At 27.6% G+C, this 24,252-nt stretch overlaps 2 protein-coding genes across 4 annotated transcripts in view; both read left to right on the top strand.

The window, feature by feature from the left end:
* LOC126845637 (uncharacterized) overlaps positions 1–14,765 on the top strand; it is a 42,283-nt gene extending 27,518 nt beyond the window's left edge. Inside the window, exons 1-11 of one of the 3 annotated variants that reach the window (XM_050584420.1) lie at positions 3,754–3,896; positions 5,435–5,567; positions 6,108–6,169; positions 6,537–6,669; positions 7,205–7,266; positions 8,218–8,350; positions 8,716–8,777; positions 11,776–11,908; positions 12,460–12,521; positions 13,699–13,831; positions 14,394–14,760. In XM_050584420.1, the coding sequence (XP_050440377.1) occupies positions 3,822–3,896; positions 5,435–5,567; positions 6,108–6,169; positions 6,537–6,669; positions 7,205–7,266; positions 8,218–8,350; positions 8,716–8,777; positions 11,776–11,908; positions 12,460–12,521; positions 13,699–13,831; positions 14,394–14,548 (1,143 nt within the window). In that variant the 5' untranslated portion in view covers positions 3,754–3,821 and the 3' untranslated portion in view covers positions 14,549–14,760. Of the gene's footprint in view, positions 1–3,753; positions 3,897–5,434; positions 5,568–6,107; positions 6,170–6,536; positions 6,670–7,204; positions 7,267–8,217; positions 8,351–8,715; positions 8,778–11,775; positions 11,909–12,459; positions 12,522–13,698; positions 13,832–14,393 lie in introns of those variants that run through there. The other 2 variants (XM_050584421.1, XM_050584422.1) reach the window with 2 other exon arrangements.
* A 4,351-nt stretch (positions 14,766–19,116) lies between these two features.
* LOC126845831 (uncharacterized) lies at positions 19,117–20,505 on the top strand. The gene is made up of 3 exons (XM_050584765.1): positions 19,117–19,256; positions 19,589–19,712; positions 20,149–20,505. Exons 1-3 carry the CDS (start codon positions 19,182–19,184, stop codon positions 20,331–20,333), a joined length of 384 nt encoding a protein of 127 aa, XP_050440722.1. The 5' UTR covers positions 19,117–19,181; the 3' UTR covers positions 20,334–20,505.
* Positions 20,506–24,252: the final 3,747 nt, after the last annotated feature.

Raw genomic sequence — 24,252 nt, 5'->3', positions numbered from 1 at the left:
TTTCGTTTGTATTTCTCAATTTTAATGAGTACTTATAATGGTAACTTCTTCATCTTAACATTATATAATTTATATAAGTTGGGGGATGGGTAAAAACAAAAAAAAATTGTAAAAAGTTGAGATAACAATGTAAAAATTATGAAAAAAAAAGAAAAATCTTATTAAACTCTATGAGATTTAAGAATTAGGTACTAACCTAAATATAATGTGAAAAATATGGTTTAAATTTTCTGATTTAAATTAGTATTTGTGTTTTAAATACATGTTTGTTATTAATTACTTTGTATTTTTCGATTTTAACGAATACTCTTAGTGGTAACTTCTTCAACTTAAGATAATTTATCTTATAATACTTTTGGGTAGGATTAAATTCAATAAACTTTAATATCAAAATTGTTCAATTGCAGATAACATTTAGAGAATCATTATTTATGCATATTTCTGCTTAATACTTTTAAATAGTACCTACAAAAACACATAGAAATTAAAAAAAATTAAGTGCACATGTTTTAATATAATATAGCTCATCATAATTTTAACAAAAAAAATATATGTTGCTATTGGAAAATCTAAAGTTGCTATCAAAACAACTAAATCAGGAGGGGGTAGGAACATACTAATTTGTGGAAAATTGAGATCACATTATACAAATAAACTTTGAAAAAAAATTAAATTATTAATTAAACTCGGTAAGATGATAAAAGTGACCCATGATAAAAGAAACGCCCTGAAGAGAGACATGTTTTTGTATTAAGTAGGTACACACTGTATGAATCATAAAAACACATTTTAATATATTTAATGCGCATATGCGTGGTTTAGACGGTAAATACGTTTCACAATGCCTTTGAAGCTATTTTCTTGTTTCGTTATTTTTTTATTCGAACAGATTATGGCAAAATTATTTACATAAAGTTTTATACTTCACCGCCCGTCCTAAATTTGAAATCTAAATCACTTTAATAATATAATTATTACTTATGATATTGAAGAAAAACTTATGGGAAAGGGTTGATAATGGTTCCTTAAGATTTTTCTTTTGACAACTTTTGACCCGATTTATAGGTAAATCGGTATATAGGTATTGGCAAATTACAATGCAAAAATAGTTTTTATATTTTTTAGAAACTAAAATACTTTTCGATGTAAACATACCTCTTCTTAATGTCTTTGAGTAGTAAATAAATAAAATAACTTGTTTTTCTAAATAAAAAAATAACTTAAATATTTTTTATATTATTCTCAATAAATGTTATTTTTTAGGTGATAAGAAGGGTTTGCTTGTATTCTACATATTTTTACTGGTTGGTGTTCAAGAAAACAACATTTGTTTTGTTGAAAACATATTTTTTTTAAATAGTGCAAAAACACAATAACATGTCTCTCTCTCTATAAAAAAAAATGCGTCACTTTGAGCGTATAGTTTAATATTCTTGATAGTTATAATTTTATAGAAATATAAAATTTGTTTTGGTATTAAACAGATTTCTCATTAAGAAACGGTATTAGTTGTCCCATTAAGTATACCTAATGTAACATGTTCTTAGAAAATTTTAATTTTGTTTTTCTTATAAACAATTCTGTAGATTATAGAAAAAAACTAAACAAGTATTTTAAAACTACCAATATTATTAAAGAGGTCCTGATTTTGATTTTGGTTGAACAAAAAATAAGTAATTCAAATCTGTTGATACATTAGTGTACGTAATAAATAAGTATATATTGTAGGGGGATGCATGTAACTTTGCTATGTGTCAAGTCTATCAGATCAGATATTTTTGCCAATGGTACATTATTGGGCCAGTGGTTGTAAAAGTTTCCTTTTAAAATCAATAAAAACTTCCAACACATTACATATTTTTCTACTTGAAACTACTTCGTGATGTACCCCCATTTCATTTCGGGGTATTGACAAATTTTTGGTTTTTTTTTTTATTTAAAGACTTACCATCATTTTGCCTAACACATATACTATAAAGTACCTATTAAATATGTTTTAGTATGTTAAAAAAACCAATCTTTTAGGATAATACCCTAAGATTTATATAAAAAAAAACAATAGCTTCAAAATGTTTAAGTTTTTACAGGTATTTTGTTTTTGTCGTAGATTCATGATGGTTTTTACCAAGTGTCAAATTTTTTTATGTGACTATATTTTAAAGATCGTACACTAAATATTTTTTGAAATGCCAAAAGATAAGAATTACATCCATTTCCATTCAAAATTTGCAAGAATTTCGACTTAAAAACTTTACTATTTTATTGCTGTACAGGGTGATTCTTTTATCACGAACCAGTCAATATCTCACTGGGTTTAATTAATAATTTAATTTATTTTTTTTATAATGCTTTTAATACGTGATCTCAATTTTTTGCAATTTTTTTTTTTTTAGCCCCCTCCCAACTTAGTGTTTTGATAGCAACTTTTAAAACTTAACGTATAAATTGTATTAACTTTTAAAATTGAGAATAATGTACTAAACATTTTGACTGGTCGATAAGAAGTTTAGGACAACTATTTTTAAAGCTATAAGAGTTTAAAAGTTAAGATGGGAGGGGAAGTGCGGTTTTGCCAATATTATAGGACCCCTGATCAAATATACAGAATTGGATTTTAAGCGCTACGATAATACTTCAGAACAACACCTCCAAATGACGCACAAACTATATAAACATTTTGTGTTGTAGTGTTTTTTTATTGTAAAACATTATATGAATCTTTAAAACAGATTTTGTTTGTTTTTTTTGTTAACATACATAGCTCATGTTTATTAAGACGTCTATACTGTATACATTTGTATATACAGGGTGTTCCACAATGATTCGACAAATTAAATAGCTTTTGTTATAGTGAATATCTTCAAGATTTTTTTTTTTAAATTAATTTTACACCATTTACGCTATAAGCACCACGTTTTTTTATTGCGCTTAACTATTCTACTTTTTTAATTATTTTTTTCATTATATTTTATTTAAAAAAATTCAAATTAGCAATTTTATTCGGAATAGTTTGCTGAAAATTTTGACTGGTCGTTAACCAGATTTGGAAAAATACTTTTTAAGTTACTAAAGGTTAAAGGGAGGGTAGGATAGTAGGTGGAATGCGGTAAAGTAAGCGCGTAGAGCTATTTTTATCTGATCGCATCACTCTACCGCACTTCACCTCCTATTCTACCCTTTAACCTTTAGTAACTTAAGAAGTAAGAGGACCCTGTATACATAAGTATAGTAGGTATAGTTTTACACTCACAGATCGAAAAGGAAAAGCAAAAAGATCATTCCCAATCTTTTCTAAGCTATACTGATAAAATAGTAATTTTAAGCAAACTAATGGCCTCTGTAGTATTTTTTTCCATACTTAATCTTTGTACGATAATTATTATAATTATTACAGAGATTCGCAATTGTTTTTTTTTTTTTCATAGTGATTTTATTTGTTAATTTCTCACTTTAGCCGACCCTATTGTGCTGGCATGATTAAACATCAAGGTAACATAGCACTGCGTAAATTTAAAGAAAAACAAAAAATAATAAAAACCTAGCTAAATAATATTTTCCTATCCAAAAATTTGAATTCAAATCACAAAGCAAACATCATAGCGTATTGATACGCAGTGTTAGAATAAGATGGTGACCTAAAAAATTATGTTTACAGAGAACACCAATACGGCTGCTTTAACAGATATATATTTTTTTGCCGTGTGTAGCTTATACTAACAAAAAATATTATAAAACCGACTAAAGCTGAGACAAAGTATCATTTAGTGTCTCTTACGGTTCAATTCTCATTTTGATTCTTGTATAACTTCGGCGTTTTCAACATGTATTGCAAATGTATTTTATTGGTTGTACTTTTTGTCAGTATTCAATTCGGCGATCCTGCAAACCCAATGGAGGTAAATTTCAACTGTATAATACATCTTTTTAACAAATTATAATTGATAGCGTACAATATAGAATTATATGTACATATTACATTATGTAACTTTATTATGTACAATATATACAATTACATATTAATGTAGTAGGAGCAAGGGAAAAATAGTATTATTTTTATTATTATGAAACTAAGCAATATATCTAGGCCAAATGGCAAACGGTTAAAATGTTTATACAACGAAAATTATATTTATTTCTATTATTTAAAGCCGCGCAAATTGTTATGTCGGTAGGCACTCTCTTGGGCTTATCCCGAGGAATGACCACTATCTCGTATATGATCGTTTATACGAGGGGTGTATGTTTCGCTTTTAAATATCGTTTTTGTACTTTAATTTTGTTGTGAAGCAAATTCAATTTTGTCGTGTGTAAACCTTTTGAAGTTATAATTATTTTATTTTTGAAAAAGAGTTACCTTTCTTTGCTTTTTAATTTAAATATTATAAAAGGTGTGTTACAAAATAATAGTCACTGAGTTAATTCATAATAGGTTTCGTTGTAATAAATTGGTCTCTAACTCTATCAAGAACGTACGGATCATAGTCACTGGCTCAACTAAGTTTTCTTACTTAGCTCTAGGTCAGGAGTGCTGACGGTTTCTACGAGACTAAAAACACTGGCCATTTATACATTGAAATTAGTATTAGAATAATACTAAGGTTAGACCTAAAAGACAAACTTCGTTCGAGTGTGTATCGTGTGTATTGGACCGAGTCCGTATACGACATTAATATACCTATAATAGAATGTTAATTAATAATACATGTATATACATTTATAATATATAGCATTTATTCATATTTATTTATTTTTCATTTAAATAATTATTATTTTTTAACAATATAATATTTATTGTCCTTATTATCTTATGTATTGGGTGGCCCACAAAGATTTAACAAATGAAATAACTTTTGTTCTAGCGAATATTTTTTTTAAAAAAATGTATACTCATTTGCGCTATAAGCACCGTAGTTTTTATTACACTTACCTGTTTTACTTTTTTTGTTTTTTTTATTCCATATTTTTTTTGTTTTTCAAGATAGTCATTTTATTCAAAATATATTTTAAAAAAGAATTGGTGAAAAAAATATGTATTTTTATTCATCTGTTCAAATAAAAATAAATCAACGCAGTTTACTCTACCGCACTCCACGTCCCAACACCAGTCATCCTCACTTTCAAATAAATATAACTTTTAAACGGATGAATAAAAATACAAATGTATTTCACCAATTCTTTTTTAAAATCTATTTCGAATAAAATGGCTATCTTGAAAAAAAATAAAAATATGAAATAAAAATTTTTTTAAAAACTATTTAAAAAAGTAAAACAGGTAAGTGCAATAAAACCACGGTGCTTATAGCGCAAATGAGTATAAATTATTAAAAAAAAAAATCTAAAAAATATTTACTAGAACAAAAGTTATTTTATTTGTCAAATACTCTATACTCGTAAATCAATTAGTTATGATGTACAATTGTTTTATGTATTCCAGATATTGGATACCTTTTTTGAAAACAATAGTGAAAATGATGTAATGCCCTTAATTTCGCTTAAATCTTTTGTACAAGATAACTATAGTACGACTGAATACACCGAGGACGTGATCCAGGAGATTGAAGACAAATGTATGTGCTTTATTTTAATTTTTACAAAATATAATGTACTGTTTTTTTTTTGAATTGGGTGATCTTACATTTTTAATAGTAGCACGTAAGTATCAATAACACAGAAAAACCTTAATATACAAAAAGCATATGTACAGACCGAAATAGGCGATATACTTAATATAGAAACTAGGTTTTTGTTGTAATGTAAAAATGTACAACATAATATACTATTTAAAGAACAAAATTAAAAATCGTATTTAAATATCCAAGTTTGTAGTGAAAAATATTTTATAAAACAGTAAGGCCATAATTTTATTTACTACATTCGTAGTTAATTTTATAGTTGTACATCTTAATTCATAAGTATGCAGTTACAATTTTATTTTTTTGTTTTACTTTGGGTTTCTTTGTCACTTGTATGTACTTTAAATAAAATCAATTATTTCAAACTACTCCATTACAATATGGTTTTTCCTAGAATCTGGTGGTTTGAATTATAAAAATGTTTTTACATAAAATATAATCAATAAGTTTATAATGTATTATGGTTGTTTCTAGTCAAGGATGGTGTCAATAAGGAAAAATTTACTTGGGCAATTAGTGCAATTGAAAAAATGAAGGTAAATTTTATTTTTTAATAAATCTTTATCAAAAAAAATATACTAATAGTATACAATACACAATTACATATCTTAATATTCCTATAATACTATTATAATATGAAAACCATTTTTTTTATAAATGGTGAAAAATTCTACCAAAATATTGAATTTTTGATAAAAATTCGACTATGAAGATATTTTTAAAAAAAATGTTTTAATTAAAATATAATAATAATTTTTTTTGTAATTTTGTATAGTATCATCAGCCCTTAGTGTATTTGGCGTTTTGACCATATATGCATACATATATATATATATATATATATATATATAAATTATATTTAATGCAATTTGTTATGATATACATTTATTTCATGTATTTCAGAAGTGGGATACCTTTTTTGAAAACAATAGTGAAAATAATGTAATGTCCTTAATTTTGTTTAAATCTTTTGTACAAGATAACTATAGTATGACTGAATACAACGAGGACATGGTCCAGGAGATTGAAGACAAATGTATGTACTTTATTTTAATTTTTACAAAAAATAATGTACTGTTTTTTTTTTTTTATTGGGTGATCTTACATTTTTAATAGTAGCTCGTATGTATCAACAACACAGAAAAACCTTAATATACAAAAAGCATATGTACAGACCGAAATAGGCGATATACTTATTATAGAAAATAGGTTTTTGTTGACTTTAAAATGTATAACATAACGTACTACTTAAAGAACAAGATTTAAAATCGTATTTAAATATCCAAGTTTATAGTGAAAAATATTTTATGAAACAGTGAGGCCATAATTTTATCTATTACATTCGTAGTTAATTTTATAGTTGTACATCTTAATTCATAAGTATTCATTTACAATTTTTTTTTTGTTTTACTTTGGGTTTCTTTGTCACTTGTATGTACTTTAAATAAAACCAATTATTTTAAACTACTTTAATACAATATGGTTTTTCCTAGAATCTGGTGGTCTGAATTATAAAAATGTTTTTACATAAAATGTAATCAATAAGATTATAATGTGTTGGTTGTTTCTAGTCAAGGATGGTGTCAATAAGGAAACATTTACTAGGACAATTAGTGCAATTGACAAAATGGAGGTAAATTACAATTTTGTAATAAATCTTTATCAAAAAAAATATACTAATAGTATAAAATACACAATTACATATCTTAATATTCCTATAATACTATTATAATATGAAAACCATTTTTTGTATGCATTTTTTTTATAAAAGATGAAAAATTCTACTAAAATAGTGAATTTTGACATTTTCATGTCTTAGCTCTGGCACATAACCGAAAAAAGTGTTATTTACTTAGTGTTACCAAAAAAGTGTTACCAAACAAGCGTTACCAAAAAAGAGATGGGGATGAAGATGAGGTTGGGGGTGGAATTAGCCCTGACATATAACCGAACAAAGTGTTACCAAAAAAAGCGTTACCACACGGAGTTGGAAATGGGGGTGGGAATGGGGATGGGATTGGGGATAGGGGTGAGAATTAGCTCTGGCACATATCCGAAAAAAGTGTTACCAAAAAAAGTGTTACCGCACGGAGATGGGTTTGGGGGTGGGAATAGGGATGGGGGGTAGGAGATAGGGGTGGGGATAGAAGATAGGGGGTAGGAGATAGGAGTGGAAGATAGGGGTAGGAGATAAGATAAATGTTGTACGTTCGACGTTCAAATTAGAACTAAATGATCGATTCAAAATAGTTTAAGAGCCCGAATACCGAAACTTGATGTTTTAATATACCTACTAGCTTGTTACTGCTTCTTAATATACTATATCATTATCTATAATATTGATTTGGTCTTTCGTGGTTGCAGACTCGGCTGAAAAACTTTTTTTGATAAAAATTCGCCAATGAAGAAATAAAAAAAAATGTTTTAATTAAAATATAATAATAATATTTTTTATAATTTTTTATAGTATCATAAGCACTCAAAAAATTGTGTTTGGCGTTTTGACCATATATGCATATATACACATATATATGTTATATATAATGCAATTTGTTATGATATACAATTATTTCATGTATTTCAGAAGTTGCATACATTTTTTGAAAACAATAGTAAAGGAGGTAGAATGTCCTTTAATTCGTTTAAATCTTTTGTACAAGAAAACTATAGTACAACTGAAGACAAAGAGGAAATGGTCGAGAAGATTAAAGAAAATTGTGCGTATTTTATTTTAATTTTTACAAAAAATAATTTACTGTATTATTTTTTTTTTATTGAGCTTTGAAAAATATTTTATAAAACAGTGAGGCCATAATGTTATCTACTACATTCGTAGTCAATTTTACAGTTGTACATCTTAATTCATAAGTTTGCAGCTACAATTTTGTTTTTTGTTTTACTTTGGGGTTCTTTGTCAAAAATCATGTTAGTGTATTGAATAATTATTATTCGATCGTCATCATAAAAAAACAACTACTATAATGCATTATGGTTTTTCCTAGAATCTGGTGGTCTGAATTATAATAATGTTCTTACACAAAATATAATCAATAGGATTTTAATGTAGTATGGTTGTTTCTAGTCGTGTATGGTATCAATAAGGGAGCATTTACTTCGGCAATTAGTGCAGTTGAAAAAATGGAGGTAAATTTCAATTTTGTAATACATCTATATAAAAAATAAGGGTGACAGTATACAATACACAATTGCATATATTAATATACTTATAATAAAGTAAGGTATAACCGTACTTTAATTGGTTGGGGTAGTCTGGTCCTCTAGATTGGGGGTTGAGCGCGGGACTAACAACCCCGCCTTGTAAAAACTTTTTCTGATAAATACTTTATCTTAGTAACAACCATTAGTTAAAGAATAGTATCACGTAAAATTAGAGGTGTTATTAAAACTTACAGTTGTAAGAATACGTGTAGTTGCAGATACACGTGTAATTATAACTACACAAACTTCACGAACTTCTGCACGTATTTATAGTTATAAGAACTTCTACACGTCAATTTGAACTACACGTGTCACACGTGTATTTACTTACACGTGTAATCGGTAGCTCTAATGCATATAGCAGTCTTGCAAGAGATAAGATGGTCAGGGAATGGACAGTTAAAAGTGGGGAAATATATAACCTTTTTCTCTGGAATGGAAGAAAAACATATTTTTGGGAGTCGCTTTTCTGTGCACGAGACCTTGGAACCATACATAAAAGAGTTCAACCTTGTATCAGAAAGAATAGCAGTACTACGAGTTGACACAAACCCTCTAAATATAGTATTAGTGTGCACACACGCACCAACGGAAACAGAGGAAGAGGATATTAAGGATGCGTTTACGAGGAACTGGCACACATTTATGATAAACTACCAGGGAACGTAATAAAATTAGTGATGGGTGACCTAAATGCCAAACGTCGAAGGGAAACACAGTTTATACCAATGATGGGAAGTGAAAGTATACACGAGTCAAGCAATCGAAATAGGCTTAGGCTCATATCCTTCGCAGCGGCAAAAAATATAACAATGAGCAGCACAACATTCCCACACAAAAACATACATAAAGTCACATGGAAATCACTGGACGGTACAACAGTTAACCAGATAGACCATGTACTTATTCAAAAGAGATTTCGTTCATGCATGAAATACATACGAACCTTCAGAGGAGCTGACTGTGACACAGATCATTTTTTAGTAGTGACAAAGTTTACACCATACGTAGATGAAAATTTAGGCGGATATCAGCGTGGATTCAGTTTAGAAAGGGAGATCAACAATAAAACAGCTCGCTATCATAGGCCAAATAATATAAAAAAAGTATGAATTCCGCAAAACATTTGGCAGCTATTGGTTGATTTTAAAAAGGTCTATGATAGCATACATCGACAAAGCCTCTATAATATAATGGTGGAATTCGGGACACCAAAAAAATCAGTGGTCTTGACAAAAATGTGCATGGAAGACACACAGTATCAAATAAGCGTCGAAAATACGATGTCAGAAGCGTTTGAAGTAAGAACTGGCTTAAAACAGGGAGATTCACTATCCCCGACTTTATTTAATATAGCAATGGAAAAAGCTATAAGGGAAATGCAAATGGAAACAACTGTAGTAGCGATCGGTCAACAACATAAACAAGTACTGGGTTTTGCAAATGATTTAAATATATTAGGAAACTCCATGGAGGATACGGGAAAAGCAGCCCAAGCCCTCGAGCAAGCAGCCAGCAAGATAGGGTTGAGAATCAATGCCGAAAAAACCAAAATAATGGAGTTGCTAGATAACGGAGACAACCTTAATACGGGGTCCCTAACTTTCGAAAAAGTTGATGAATTTCGGTACTTAGGAGCTGTACGGAGTACTAAAAATGATTGGTCAAGTGAAATAGTAGTCAGGATAATAAAGGCTGAAAGAGCGTCATTTGCCTTAAGTAAGTTCTTAAAATCAAAATTGTTCTCAAAGAAAACCAAAGCTAGACTATATACGGTAATAATAAGACCTACGCTCACCTATGGCTGTGAAGCATGGTCTACCATAAGTACAACCGAAAGAAGGCTCAGGACTTTTGAAAACAGAATTTGGAGGACAATATGTAGACCAACTTATGATACCGAATATGCAATTTGGAGAAGAAAATTTAACAAAAAACTGCAAGACGAATTGGGAATTGCATCAGTCATCAGCTTCATAAGAGAGCAAAGGATTCAATGGCTAGGCACGTGATGCGGAGAAGCGAGGATGATATAAGTAGAGCAGTCCTAAACTGGAAAACAATGGGGAAAAGACCTCGAGGGTCGCCCAGGAAAAGATGGCTGGATGTTGTGGAAGAAGACCCTTAAAAAACTGGCAGTACAGGAATGGAGGGAATTAGTTCAGGATCGAGAGAAATGGAGGGATATTGTGATGGCGGCCAAAACTCTTAAAGAGTATTAAGTGTCAGACCAAGAAAAATAAGAAGAATATACCTATAATACTATGTTACTTCATAATAAATTTATGGAGATGGGGAGTGGGTTGGAGTTGAATCGCTTTCTGTTAAAACGGCATATGTTATATTTTTTGTTAATTTTTTTTGCAACTTTCAACTAGTATAAACTTGAATTAAATATTTTTAAAGTATCGAAATTTGGTATAAATGTCGAGAACCATGCACGTCATAATGCACATAAAAAAATTATTTACAATACTACCACATTTTGAAAGATATGCAGTTTTTTTATCATTTCCCAAAATATCAACACTACTATAGTGATTTTGTTTGCAATTGATTAAAGAGATAATAGGAATTTTTTTCTTACATATGATTAATTTTGTGGTGGAGTTTTAGGTTTTTTTTTATTAATTTAGGAGTAATTAAGTAATTTAGTAATCAAATTCATTCCATTTTTGTATGCCGGTTATATATATGAAAATAATTTTTTTTTAAATGGTGAAAAATTCTAAAAAATATTGAATTTTCGAAAAAAAATGTTTTAACTAAAATATAATAATAATCATTTTTATAATTTTTTTATAGTATCATCAGTCCTCATTGTATTTGGCGTTTTGACCATAAATACATACATATATATGCATTATATATATATATATATAATGCAATTTGTTATAATATACAATTATTTTATGTATTCCAGAAGTGGGATACCTTTTTTGCAAAAAATAGTGAAAATGGTGTAATACCTATTATTTTGCTCAAATCTTTTGTACAAGAAAACTATAGTATGACTGAATACACCAAGGGCGTGGTCCAGAAGATTGAAGACGAATGTGCGTACATCATTTTAATTTTTACAAAAAATAATGTACTATTTTTTTTTTTTTAATTGGGTGATCTTAGATTTTTAATAGTAGCTCGTATGTATCAACAACACAGAAAAACCTTAATATACAAAAAGCATATGTACAGACCGAAATAGGCGATATACTTATTATAGAAAATAGGTTTTTGTTGTAATGTAAAAATGTACAACATAATATACTATTTGAAGAACAAAATTTAAAATCGTATTTAAATATCCAAGTTTGTAGTGAAAAATATTTTATAAAACAGTAAGGCCATAATTTTATTTACTACATTCGTAGTTAATTTTATAGTTGTACATCTTAATTCATAAGCATGCAGTTACAATTTTATTATTTTGTTTTACTTTGGATTTCTTTGTCAAAAATCATGTTAGTGTATAAAATAATTATTATTCGATCGTCATCATAAAAAAACAACAATATGGGTTTTCCTAGAATCTGGTGGTCTGAATTATAAAAATGTTTTTACCTAAAATGTAATCAATAAGTTTATAATGTATTGTGGTTGTTTCTAGTCAAGGATGGTATGAAGAAGGAATCATTTACTTTGGTAATTGGTACAATTGACAAAATGGAGGTAAATTTTAATTTTGTAATAAATCCTTATAAAAAAAATATACTGATAGTTTACAATACACAATTACGTATATTAGTATACATATAATTCTATGTTAGTTAATAATACATTCATGATACATAAAATATATTCATATATTTTTTTTTTCATTTAAATAAATATTAATTTGAATAATATAATCATTTTTGTCATTATCTTGAAAATATGACCTTCGGCCCAAATAAAAACATTCTTTACTTCAAAAAGTTATAAAAACTATTTTTACAGGTCAACAGAATCAAATTAATATTAATAGTTTCAATTTTTTAGAATTTGTATTTTTCGGTTTTATAAAGTATGCTTTAAAAATGATTTTAAATGAAAATGATGAGCATAAAACAAGGAATAAGTTTCAATAGGCACGGACTTGATTAAAATATAGGATAATGTATTTTAAAGTTCAAGTTTTCAAAAGTAAAAAAAAAAAGCTAGTATAGTGGGGTCGGGGCATAGTGGGGACGAAGAGGTCACAGGACTACAGATTTTATTATAACTGAAAGTGAAAAATAATTTAATACAATATAATGAAAATATTTTCATTACCTGTTGACTGTTGATTCACTCACACCTAGAAACTGACTACGGCCAAAGTGTAAATTTACCTTATATTTGGTGCTTTTCCTTAATAAAAAAAAATTTACAACTGATTTTTGAGAAAATTGTATATGTTATAATTCCATTCTAGATCTACCTTTGGTCTAATTTTCAGATCTAAATCTTTAAAACTTTGCTTAAAAAAGTGAATTAAAGAAAAAATTTCTATCCCTTCTAGGGGAAAGGGCTTATGATATTTTTTTGGTTTGTTTATGTTTATCAATAGGACTATGTTTGAAGAACAACTCATATAAATTTGGAACTTTTTCAAAAAAGTTATAGAGCATGCCGATAATTTTCATATGAATACAATTTTTTTAAAGCATAATTTTATAAAAGGAGAAAAATTCTAAAAAAAAAAATTGAGTTTTCGACAAAAATTCGACATGAAATATATCTAAACATTTTTTTTTAATTCAAAATATAATAATAAAAATTGTATTTATTTTAAAAGTCATTAGTCATAAAAAAAAATCGTATTTGGTTTTTTTACCAATATATATCAATTTGTTATGAAATACAATTTTTTTTTTTTGTATTCCAGAAGCTGGATAATTTTTTCGAAAACAATAATGTATATGGTGTAATGTCCTTTAAAGCATTTAAATTGTTTGTACAAGAAAACTATGGTGAGGGACAAGATTACCGGGACATAGTCGAAAAAAATCGAGACTCTTGTGCGTAGTTTATTTTAATTTTTACAAAAAATGATTTAGATTAACAGCTCAGATAAACCCTAATTTACAAAAAGCATATGTGCAGACCGAAACAGGCAATATGCTTAATATAGAAAATATGTTTTTGTTAACTTTAAAATGTAAACCTAACGTACTATTTAATGTACAAAATTTAAAATCGTATTTAAATTTCTAAATTTTAAGTAAAAAATATTTTATGAAACATTGAGGCCATAATGTTATCTACTACATTCGTAGTAAATTTTATAGTTGTACATCTGAATTCATAAGTTTGCATATACAGTTTTTTTTTTGTTTTACTTTGGATTTCTTTGTCAAAAATAATGTTAGTGTATTGAATAGTTATTAATCGAACGTCAATATAAAAAAACAACACTGAAATTTGAATTTTATGTACCTTAAATGAAATCAATTATTTTAAACTAATTGTTTGTACTTAAACACAATATGGGTTTCCCTAGAATCTGATGGTCTAAATTATAAAAATGTTGTTTTATTAAATATAATTAATAGGATTATAATGTATTATAATTGTTTCTAGACGAGTGTGGCATTATTAAAGACGCATTCATTTGGAAAATTAGTACAGTTGACGAAAACGTCCAAGCCCCAGTTGATTTCGAGCCTTTCGACCTTACTTACGCACAAGCAACACGTCTCGACAAGCCTCTGCCATGGCAAAAAGAAGATAATTGATAATATACTGATATACTTCATTAATATATAATGATGTACAATTTATATTATTAATATACAACATAGAAAATATAAATTACCACTAATACCTATTGTTTTATTGATTTTGTTTTATTTATCCCGGCATAATATTGTTGTACTGACCGTGTGTTTTAGTAATAAAATCGTATCATTAGTTTTTAACATCTAAATTATATCTCTCGATTTGCTTGTATTAGAAACATTGTTAAATAATTGGTTTAAATAAAGAGTTCAATAATAATTATCAAACATAGTGTCTTATTTTGAAAATGTACTGGTTGACTCACTGAGATTCCCCATTGTGAAACGTATGTGATTGGAAAATTTTAATTTTGTTTCTCTCTAAGATAATTGTTATGTTATACCTATAACACCAAATATATTGTTCTTTTATTATAAAATTATACATAGTAAATTAGTATGTTTAAGGAAGGCACCTCGCACCGTTGGAATTCAGAAATAAAACATAGTTACATCAACTTTATAACTAAATTAAAATCATTAATTTCACTGATTTCTGTGCACTCTAAAAAAATATATTAATTTATCGGTTCAAATAAGTTTTTTTATATTTAACGTTATCTAGAGAAAAATGTAAATTTAATTAATTTATATAGTCTTATAAGTGAAAATTAAGAAAGAAAACTAATTACTAGATAGAGCAAAGTGGGCCTGTAAGGTTTTTTAGAAATTTGTATTATAACCAAGAGTCGGTAAATTACACACAAAAATAACGCTTGGACGTTAGTCGATGGGAAAGGTTTAAGAACCATGACTTAACCATAAAAAAATGTTGAGATCACATTGTAAAAAATTATGAAATATCTAATTAAACTCTATGAGATTTAAGAATTAGGTAATTATAATGCGAAAAATCCTTTTTAAATACTCTGATTTCAATTAGTATTTGTGTTTTAAATACATGTTTGTCATAATTACATTATTACATTATTTGTCATAATTGCATTGCTCTATTTTAATGATTACTTTTAGTGGTAACTTCATCTTCCGTCATATAACACTTTTGGGTAGGATTTAATTCGGTAAATATTTAAATTTTACAATTCCAAATGACTTTCAGAGAACCTTAACAACAAAGTTGTAGTCAATTATTTTGAATTTGTAATACTAATCACGTATAGCCTACAACGGGTATGACACATAACCATATATCTATCAATATATTCTATCATTTGTTTGTGTTCTACAGCCTTATTTTGATTGTCTCGCTAAGAACTTCTATTGTAATACCTACTTAAAAGTTAAAATTTTGATTGTCTTTTAAAAAAATTTTTTGTCTATGGAACAAAAATAAATTAGAAATTTAAAAACTGCCAATAAAATTAATTAAATACCAATTTTGATTTTAAACAAAAAAAACCAATACAGTGGGGTCGGGGCATAGTGGGGACGGAGCATAGTGGGATCGGGGTTTAGTGGGGAGGGGAAGTCACAGGTTTACACGAATTTTTAAATCTGAATGTGATAAAACACTTTCGAAAAAACGAAATAATAATATGTAATAATTCCTCTAAGCCTGTTAGCTCCCCGTCCCCACTATGCCCCAACCCCACTGTACTGACTTTTTAAAAATTTTAACTGTGAAGAAGTAAACTTTTTCAATTTTTACACCCTAAAGTACCAACTAGATGGCATTTTTGATTTATAGAGTTGCTACTCGAAATAATTAGTCCAGTATTATAAAAGTTACAGTGTATATACTATATACACTGTAACTTATACTATATAGACAAAAAAAACCCACATCATTATAAAATCAATAGCATCTCTGTCCCGCTACGAATTAAAAAACAAATGTTTAAATAATTTTGAAAACATGGTTGCTAAAAACTTTATATCGGCATTTGGTTTTGTAAAATGTAATTCGTGTATGACTCACTGAAATACATTTTGTTTATTATGTATACTGATGTTAGTATTGTTTTATGGAACGTATAACTTAGAATGACTCACGTGCACAAAAGCAAATTCTCAAACCTTGTATGTAAGAATTTTCCATGCTATGTTAAACTCATTAGTTTTAAAAGCATTAGGTTACATTTAAATTTATGCGGCACGGTTACTTATCACTGAAATTTAATTAAGCTTTTGAAAAACCTTTTTCGGCATCTTAAATCTAATAAGAACAAAAAATAAATGATTGTTTAGTTAATTTAAATAAAATTTTTTTTATAAATTATGTCCACAATTAAATAATTAAACAACATATTTTAATTTTAATAATTTCTGTTATACTTGGGGTTAATTGTAAAATAAAAGTACTTGACTAACATCTTTAATGTCTGTCACATTAGTAATATTATACTGGACAACATATTGTCAATCAAAGTAAACCATATTTATAAAAGACGATTATGACAGACCAAACGGCATAAATTCATAATCCAAACATTAAAAAAAATGTTTTCTTGTTCTTTTTTATAAATTAAACAACGTAGTTTTATTACAATTGTATTTAAATTATCATCTTAAAGTCACAAAAGTCTATTAGTTCATATATCTTAGCTAAATGGTACTGTATGGGGCCAAAAGTTCGGAATTGAAGTATAAAGAAAAAGGAAAAAGGTTTTTTCCCCTGCAAAATCGAGAAAAACTACTAAAACATTTACAGTTATAAACACAATAAAGTACCTAAACTAAAATATTTAACGTGATATATCTGGTTGAAATCTTCAAATTAAATTTTGTATTCGTGTTTGAAAAAATTTTAATTGCGATGATTACGACAGACTAAACGGCCAAAACTAATAATCCAAACCATTAAGAAAAAATAAAAATTTGAATCTTGTTTTCTTTTTATAAATGAAACAACGAATCACTAAGAGACATTTTGTATTACATGTGTTATGAATAAGGATTAGTTTATTATAAAATATACATTTCTTAATAAATTTTAAGTTGGCACGGTCCATAAGGTTGAGTTAATTGAACTGTCTATAATGATTTGTCAGAGCTGCGCTGGTAATAGTTTATTAAAATTGCCTAACGATTCATATGCATAATAGCGAATTATGATACTTTTTTAATTGATGAATACTCTAATTACTACTATATTGCCTTAATAACTTAGAATCTGTAAGAATAGGCACGTGTAGCCTGCTTATGGGTATGACTCATCAAAATATATTACAATTTTTTACAAAAACAAAGTGTTTGCGTTGTAAACATATTTTTGCTCGATATTTGCGAATAGTGCAGAAACACATAAAACAAAACTGCGTCATATTGAACATATTATAAAAATAATATTGGAAATATTTCAATTTTTCGATTATGTTTTATGTTATTCCCAATAGTTTTTATTGGCTGACTCACTAAGAATGCCTATTGTAATACCACTTGAGAAAATTTTCATTTTGATTGTCTTTTAAATAAACTTTTTGGCTATAGAAAAAAATAAATCATGATTTTAAAACAACCAACAATAATAATTAGGTGCCGATTTTGATTTTAAAAATCAAAATGAAACAATCATCTAAAAAACACATTATTCAAATAAAAGTTGTTCGAATAATTCCAAACATAATACGTATATTATTTTATTCAGCTAAAAATTATGTTATGTCAGCTATTAAAAAGTTTTTTTTTTGTATTCTACAGATGTTTACTGGTTGTCTCACTGAGCCTACATATTGCGATACCTTCTTAAAAATTAAAATATTCATTGTCTTATAAATAAATCTTTTAACTGTGTAACAAAAATAAATCCGAATTCGTAAACTACCTCAGTAGTGTTATTAGTGATATCACAATTTTGATCTTTTGGTATCAAAAATCAATTATATAGTTATTAGCATCGACGTGGAGTTGCATCTTAGCTGAATGGTAATTTTATGGGCCAAATGTTGCAAAAGTTCGACCACTTCTCCTTTAAAATCGAGAAAAACTAGCAAAACGTTTACATAATATTTTTTCTAATTTAAACTATTATAATTGTATAACATAGGGGAAAGGCGGGTATGTTAAAACAGGGTATTGGTGGTAGAAGTCACGCTGGAATCGATTGGTGATAATCAAATCATAATTTATTAATACAAGGCAATGTACCCACCTTCCCCTATTGATAAATTATTATCTGTTTATCACCAATCGATTTCAGCGTTATTTCTACCGCCAATACCCTGTTTTACCATACTACCCCATTAAACCCACATTTTCCATAAACCAAGCATACATGAGTATGCTGAGGAGGAGTAAAATGTTGACGTAAATAATAATGTTTACAAAATCAATACAATTTGAGACGGTTTCACAAATATTATATCGTTGTCGTGTAGAACTTAAGAAAATAAAATAAAAAATTATATTATCCGATCAAAAAGTTTGAATTGAAGCACACTAAGCAAACATGCATTGGTACGCAGTGTAAGATTTTGCTAAGATGATGACATAAATAATTATGTTAACAGAGGCCCTAATACGACCGCTTTAACAAATATATGTTTTTGCCGCGTGGAGCTTATACTAACAAAAATCACTATAAAACCGATTAATGCTAAGACAGAATATCATACTCCTCCGGTATAGCTCTTACGATTAAATTCATATTTTAACTTCTTAAAAGAATTTTAATGTCATCACACAATTCAACATGTATTTAAAATGCATATTATATGTTACCTTATTTTATTGTGTTCAAAATGGTACTGCTGTTACGAAACTTGAGGTGTATTTTACTTTTGAATACATCTTTTTAAATAGCATAACTAATAATATTATACAATTTACATAAAACTATTTTTTTGTAAAACTAGATTTCCGAAAAAACTATTAAAAATATTTTCAAATATAAGGCAACACAAAAAAATCAAGTTTTTAGAATTTAAACTCAATTTTAATGACTTTCTGTTACTCGAAAAAGTAAATTAATATTTTTTCAGAAATCTAAGATTATTTTACATAACAAAATGGTTTTTGACAATTTTTTGTTTATGACCGAAGATACCATACATATATTTAGCAATTCGTTATGCCATACAATTATTTTATGTATTCCAGATGTTGGAAAACTATTTTGATAAAAATGGTTTACTGCCCTATGATTTGTATGTATCGTTTGTACGACAAAACTATAATTCGGCAGACTATTACAAAGAATTGGTCACTGAAATTGGTCCAGAAAGTGCGTATTTTATTTTATTTTTTTTACATAGGGGTTTTAAAGTGTAAACCTAACGTATTGAAACGTTATGAAATAGTGGGGCGATAATTTTATCTATTATATTCGTAGTCAATTTTATAGTTGTACATCTTAATTCATGAGTATGTAGTTACTGTTAGATTAAAAAGCAGTTAGTTAGTTACGTTTTGTTTTTTATTTTACTTTGAGTTTCATTGTTAAAAATCATTTTAGTGTATTAAACAATTATTAGTTTGATCGACACCATAGAAATGACAACACCGAAATTTCACTTGTATGTACTTTAAATGAAATCAATTATTTTAAACTACTTTAATACAATATGTTTTTTTCTAGCATCTGGTGGTCTGAATTTAAAAACAAATTTGTTTCATAAAATATAATCAATAGGGTAATAATGTATTATTGTCGTTTCTAGTCGCGCATGGTATCAATAAGGAAACATTTACTTGGGCAATTAGTAGAGTAGACACTGAAGTTCCATGTCCACCAGATTTCAATCCTAAAATCACTGCTGGTTCAAGTCAACATGCAAATCTTCTCGAGAAGTCCAAAGGAATGGATAAAGATTTTGATGGGGAATATTTTGATAGAACTAAATAATATATAACGATGCACATTATATATTATTAATAAATAACACCGAAAATATTAGATTAATACATATTGTTTTAATGATTTTGTTGAATTATTTATTCCTGCAGATTTTTGTTGTACCGTACCGTGTATTTAAACATTAAAATTGTATCACTCCATTAGTTTGTAACAGAAACATAGTTAAATAATTGGTTTAAATAAAGAGTTTAATAATTATTATCAAACGCGGTGTCTTATTTTGAAAATGTATTTTCAAGTACTCGTCACCTATCCCCCAGTTAACACATTTTTTAAATCTCTTGTCATTTAGACAGGTTGACTTTTAGGTACAATTTAGCGTTTGGAAAACGTTTTCATTTATGTTACACGACTATAGAGGTAGCACTATACATATTAATATAATATCACTTTACATTAAAAATAACATTAAATCAATTGTTTTTATATATTTTTTTTTATATAATAACAAAATCACAACAACATGTATTCATATATGAAAAGATGTTAAATAAATAGTTTAAATAAAGAGTTCAATAGTAATTATTATCAAATATAGTGTCTTATTTTGAAAATTAATTGTCGAGTACTCATCACCTATCTCAGCTAATACATTTTTTAACTCTACTGTCATTTAGACAGGTTGACTTCCAGGTACCAATAAGCGTTTGGAAAACGTTTTAATTTATGTTAATCGACTATAGAGGGGTAGCACTACTACAAGTAATATAATAACACATTACATTACGAAAACAATATTTCAATTTGCTTCATATTTGTTTAATATAAAAACAAAATCACAACAACGCGTATTTCTTTATAAAAAAATATGCGTCGCCATTGAACACCCTAGAAAACTAATCGTTAAGTACAATCAAAAAAGTCTCGCTTTGAATTATGTTTTACATTATTACTTCCATTACTCTGGTTGTTTTACTGAGATCCTCTTAATGATTAAAATGATTAATTTGATTGATTTCTGTGCACTCTAAAAAAATATACCATTTGTCGGTTTAAATAAGTTTTTTACATATAACGTTATCTGGAGAAATAATATATAAAGTTAATTCATTTATAGGGTTTTATAATTAAAAATTAAGAAAGAAAACTAAATACAAGACGGAGCATAGTGAGCCTAGAAAATTCTTAAGTAATTATTATTATAACCAAAAGTCGATTTTAGAAAGTTTGTCTACGTTAGTCGATAGGTAAGGTTTAAAAATAATGGCCTAACCATAAAAAATATTAATAGTATTGAATCTTTGTAAGTTACTTCGGTATTGATAATAACACGCTTTATCTTCATTTATATAAGCTGATCGTTTTATCTTGAACTACACTGCACCTTTCCTCCTGCCCTAAACTATTGAAATTTCAATAACTTAAAAAATAGTTATTAAAACCGGTTATCGACCAGTCAACATTTTAAGTACATTATTCTCAATTTAAAAAGTTACCGAAATGTACTACTAAAGTTTTAAAAGTTGATATAAAAATATTTAGTTTGGCAACACTATGAAAAAAAATGTGATTATCAATTAAACCTAATAAGATATTGAGTGGTTCATGACAAAATGGAACTTGTTTGCAACATACTAAAAGCAAGCATACGCATTCAATATGTAAATTTTGATCACATGTACACGTGCATGTACTTCATGCATGTATTTCAAAAGTCGCTGTCAAAAAAACTAAGTTGGTAGATGAGTAAAAACAAAAAAAATTTTGAAAAATTGAGATCACATTGTAAAAAATTTTGAAAAAAAAATGAATTATCTTTTTAAACTCTATGAGATTTGAAAATCTAAATAAAACCTAAATAAAATGTGAAAAATCTGATTCAAATCTAGTTTAAATTATATTTGTGTTTTGAAATACATGTTTGTCATTATTTAGTTTGTATTTTTCGATTTTAATGACTAATAATATAGGAAACTTCTTCAACTAGTCATTAGTAGGACTACAAGTTAATATGCTTGCTGCTAGGCTCAAAGGTTATACACTATTGTACAATTTTAGAGATTAACTTGTAAAATAAACCTTGCATTTTCATCTCCAAATGATGATAAGGTAATTCTATACACAGGACGATAAAGAAATTCCTAATGCGAACTATGCTGGTTTATAACATACATTGTATACTATTAAAAATATAGACAAATAATGTTATTACTTTATTGATTTTGTTTTTTTTATTTTCATCAACATTTTTGTTTTACCGTCTTCTTCTTTATCTTTGCCTTACACTCCCAACTACATTGGTTCGGCCACCCTAGTCCTACACCTCCATAGAACTCGGTCTTCTACATCTCGTGCAATCACCTCCGCTATCATCATATCACTCTGTATTCCGACTACCCATTTTTTCTTTGGTCTTCCTCTTCCTCTTTTCCCTCTACAATCCCTCTCAAAAGGTTTTTCCCTGCAAAATCGAGAAAAACTACTAAAACATTTACAATTATAAACACAATAAAGTACCTAAACTAAAATATTTAACGTGATAAATCTGGTTGAAATATTCTAATTAAATTTTGTATTTGTGTTTGAAATAATTTTAATTGCGATGATTCCGACAGACTAAACGGCCAAAACTAATAATCCAAACCATTAAGAAAAAATAAAAATTTGGAGCTTGTTTTCTTTTTATAAATTAAACAACGAATCACTAAGAAACGTTTTTTATTATGTCTTACAGGTGTTATGAATTAGGATTAGTTTATTATAAAATATATATTTCTTGATAAATTTTAAGTTGGCGCAGTCTGTAAGGTTGAGCTAATTGAGCTGTCTATAATAATTTGTCAGAGCTGCGCTGGTAATATTTTATTAAAATCACCAAACAGTTCACATGCATAATAGCAAATTATGATAACTTTATTGATGAACACACTGATTACCATATTGCCTTAATAATTGTCTGCTTGCCATCTGCCATATTTGCATTAATATTATACCTTGCCAATGTTATAAGACATCTGATCAAATACACAGTATTGGATTTTAGCCGGTACAATAATAATTAAGTACATTGCCTCCAAATGACGCACAAACTATACAAACATTTTATATTGTAGTTTTATACTCACAAATCAATTGGTTTTTTATTTTTATTACAGTAATGCATAGATTTTTTTTTATTTCTAATTCTTAACTGAAAAATATTTCATTAAGCTTCTTTTTGGGCATTTAATATAGATATAGGAAATTTAGGCGAAAATACTCTTAGTGGGGCTTTGAGAGTTGTGTTCATACTTTGGACATACTTGAGAATCGCACAAAATACGCCACTTAAAGGGCTTCCAAATATTACAATTTTTGAAATATTATTTAATAGTTTCAGACCTGTTTTTAATTCGTACCTATGACCTAAGACAGGAAAAAAAAGTCAGTTACAGTAAATGGTTGGAAATATTCTTGTTGGATCTTCTATAATATGGTTGCGCCAACTACATCATTTAAGTTAGAAATACCAAATTAATTTATTGGTTTTCGAGTAGATGGATTAACTACACATTTAGTTGGGTTAACTATACTTTTTTTGCTAAATATCTATAACGAATTTGAACGCTTAATTCGGTATAACTATAAATTAAATGTTGCTATTGTTTTTTTATTATTATTGAACATACCTTACCTTTATTAAACATAATAGTATGATTAAGGTATTTAATCAATGATTTAGCATAACACATTAAAAATTTGTTGATAAGTGTGTAGTTCTTGTAGTACCCAAATATTATTTTGAGGCGAATGAAATAATTGGAATAAAAAATGTGTGTCCTTTAGATGACCACCTACTTTTAAATTCGTCTATTCGTATCTATGTTAGTTATTATATTATATATCACATGTAAACAACAGTGATGGAATACTTTATGCAATTTTTAAAAGAAAACCCGCGTACAAATGTTGTTTTCCATAAACTCAG

This window comes from Adelges cooleyi, unplaced genomic scaffold (genome assembly GCF_023614345.1).
Source record: "Adelges cooleyi isolate 19-005CV unplaced genomic scaffold, UGA_ACOO_1.1 ACOO_flye_CR_arks_rails_tigmint_CR_PRNA_8, whole genome shotgun sequence".
Lineage (NCBI taxonomy): Eukaryota > Metazoa > Arthropoda > Insecta > Hemiptera > Adelgidae > Adelges > Adelges cooleyi.
The sequence above is the reverse complement of the archived record's forward strand: the minus strand, read 5'-3'. Positions and strand labels throughout refer to the sequence as shown.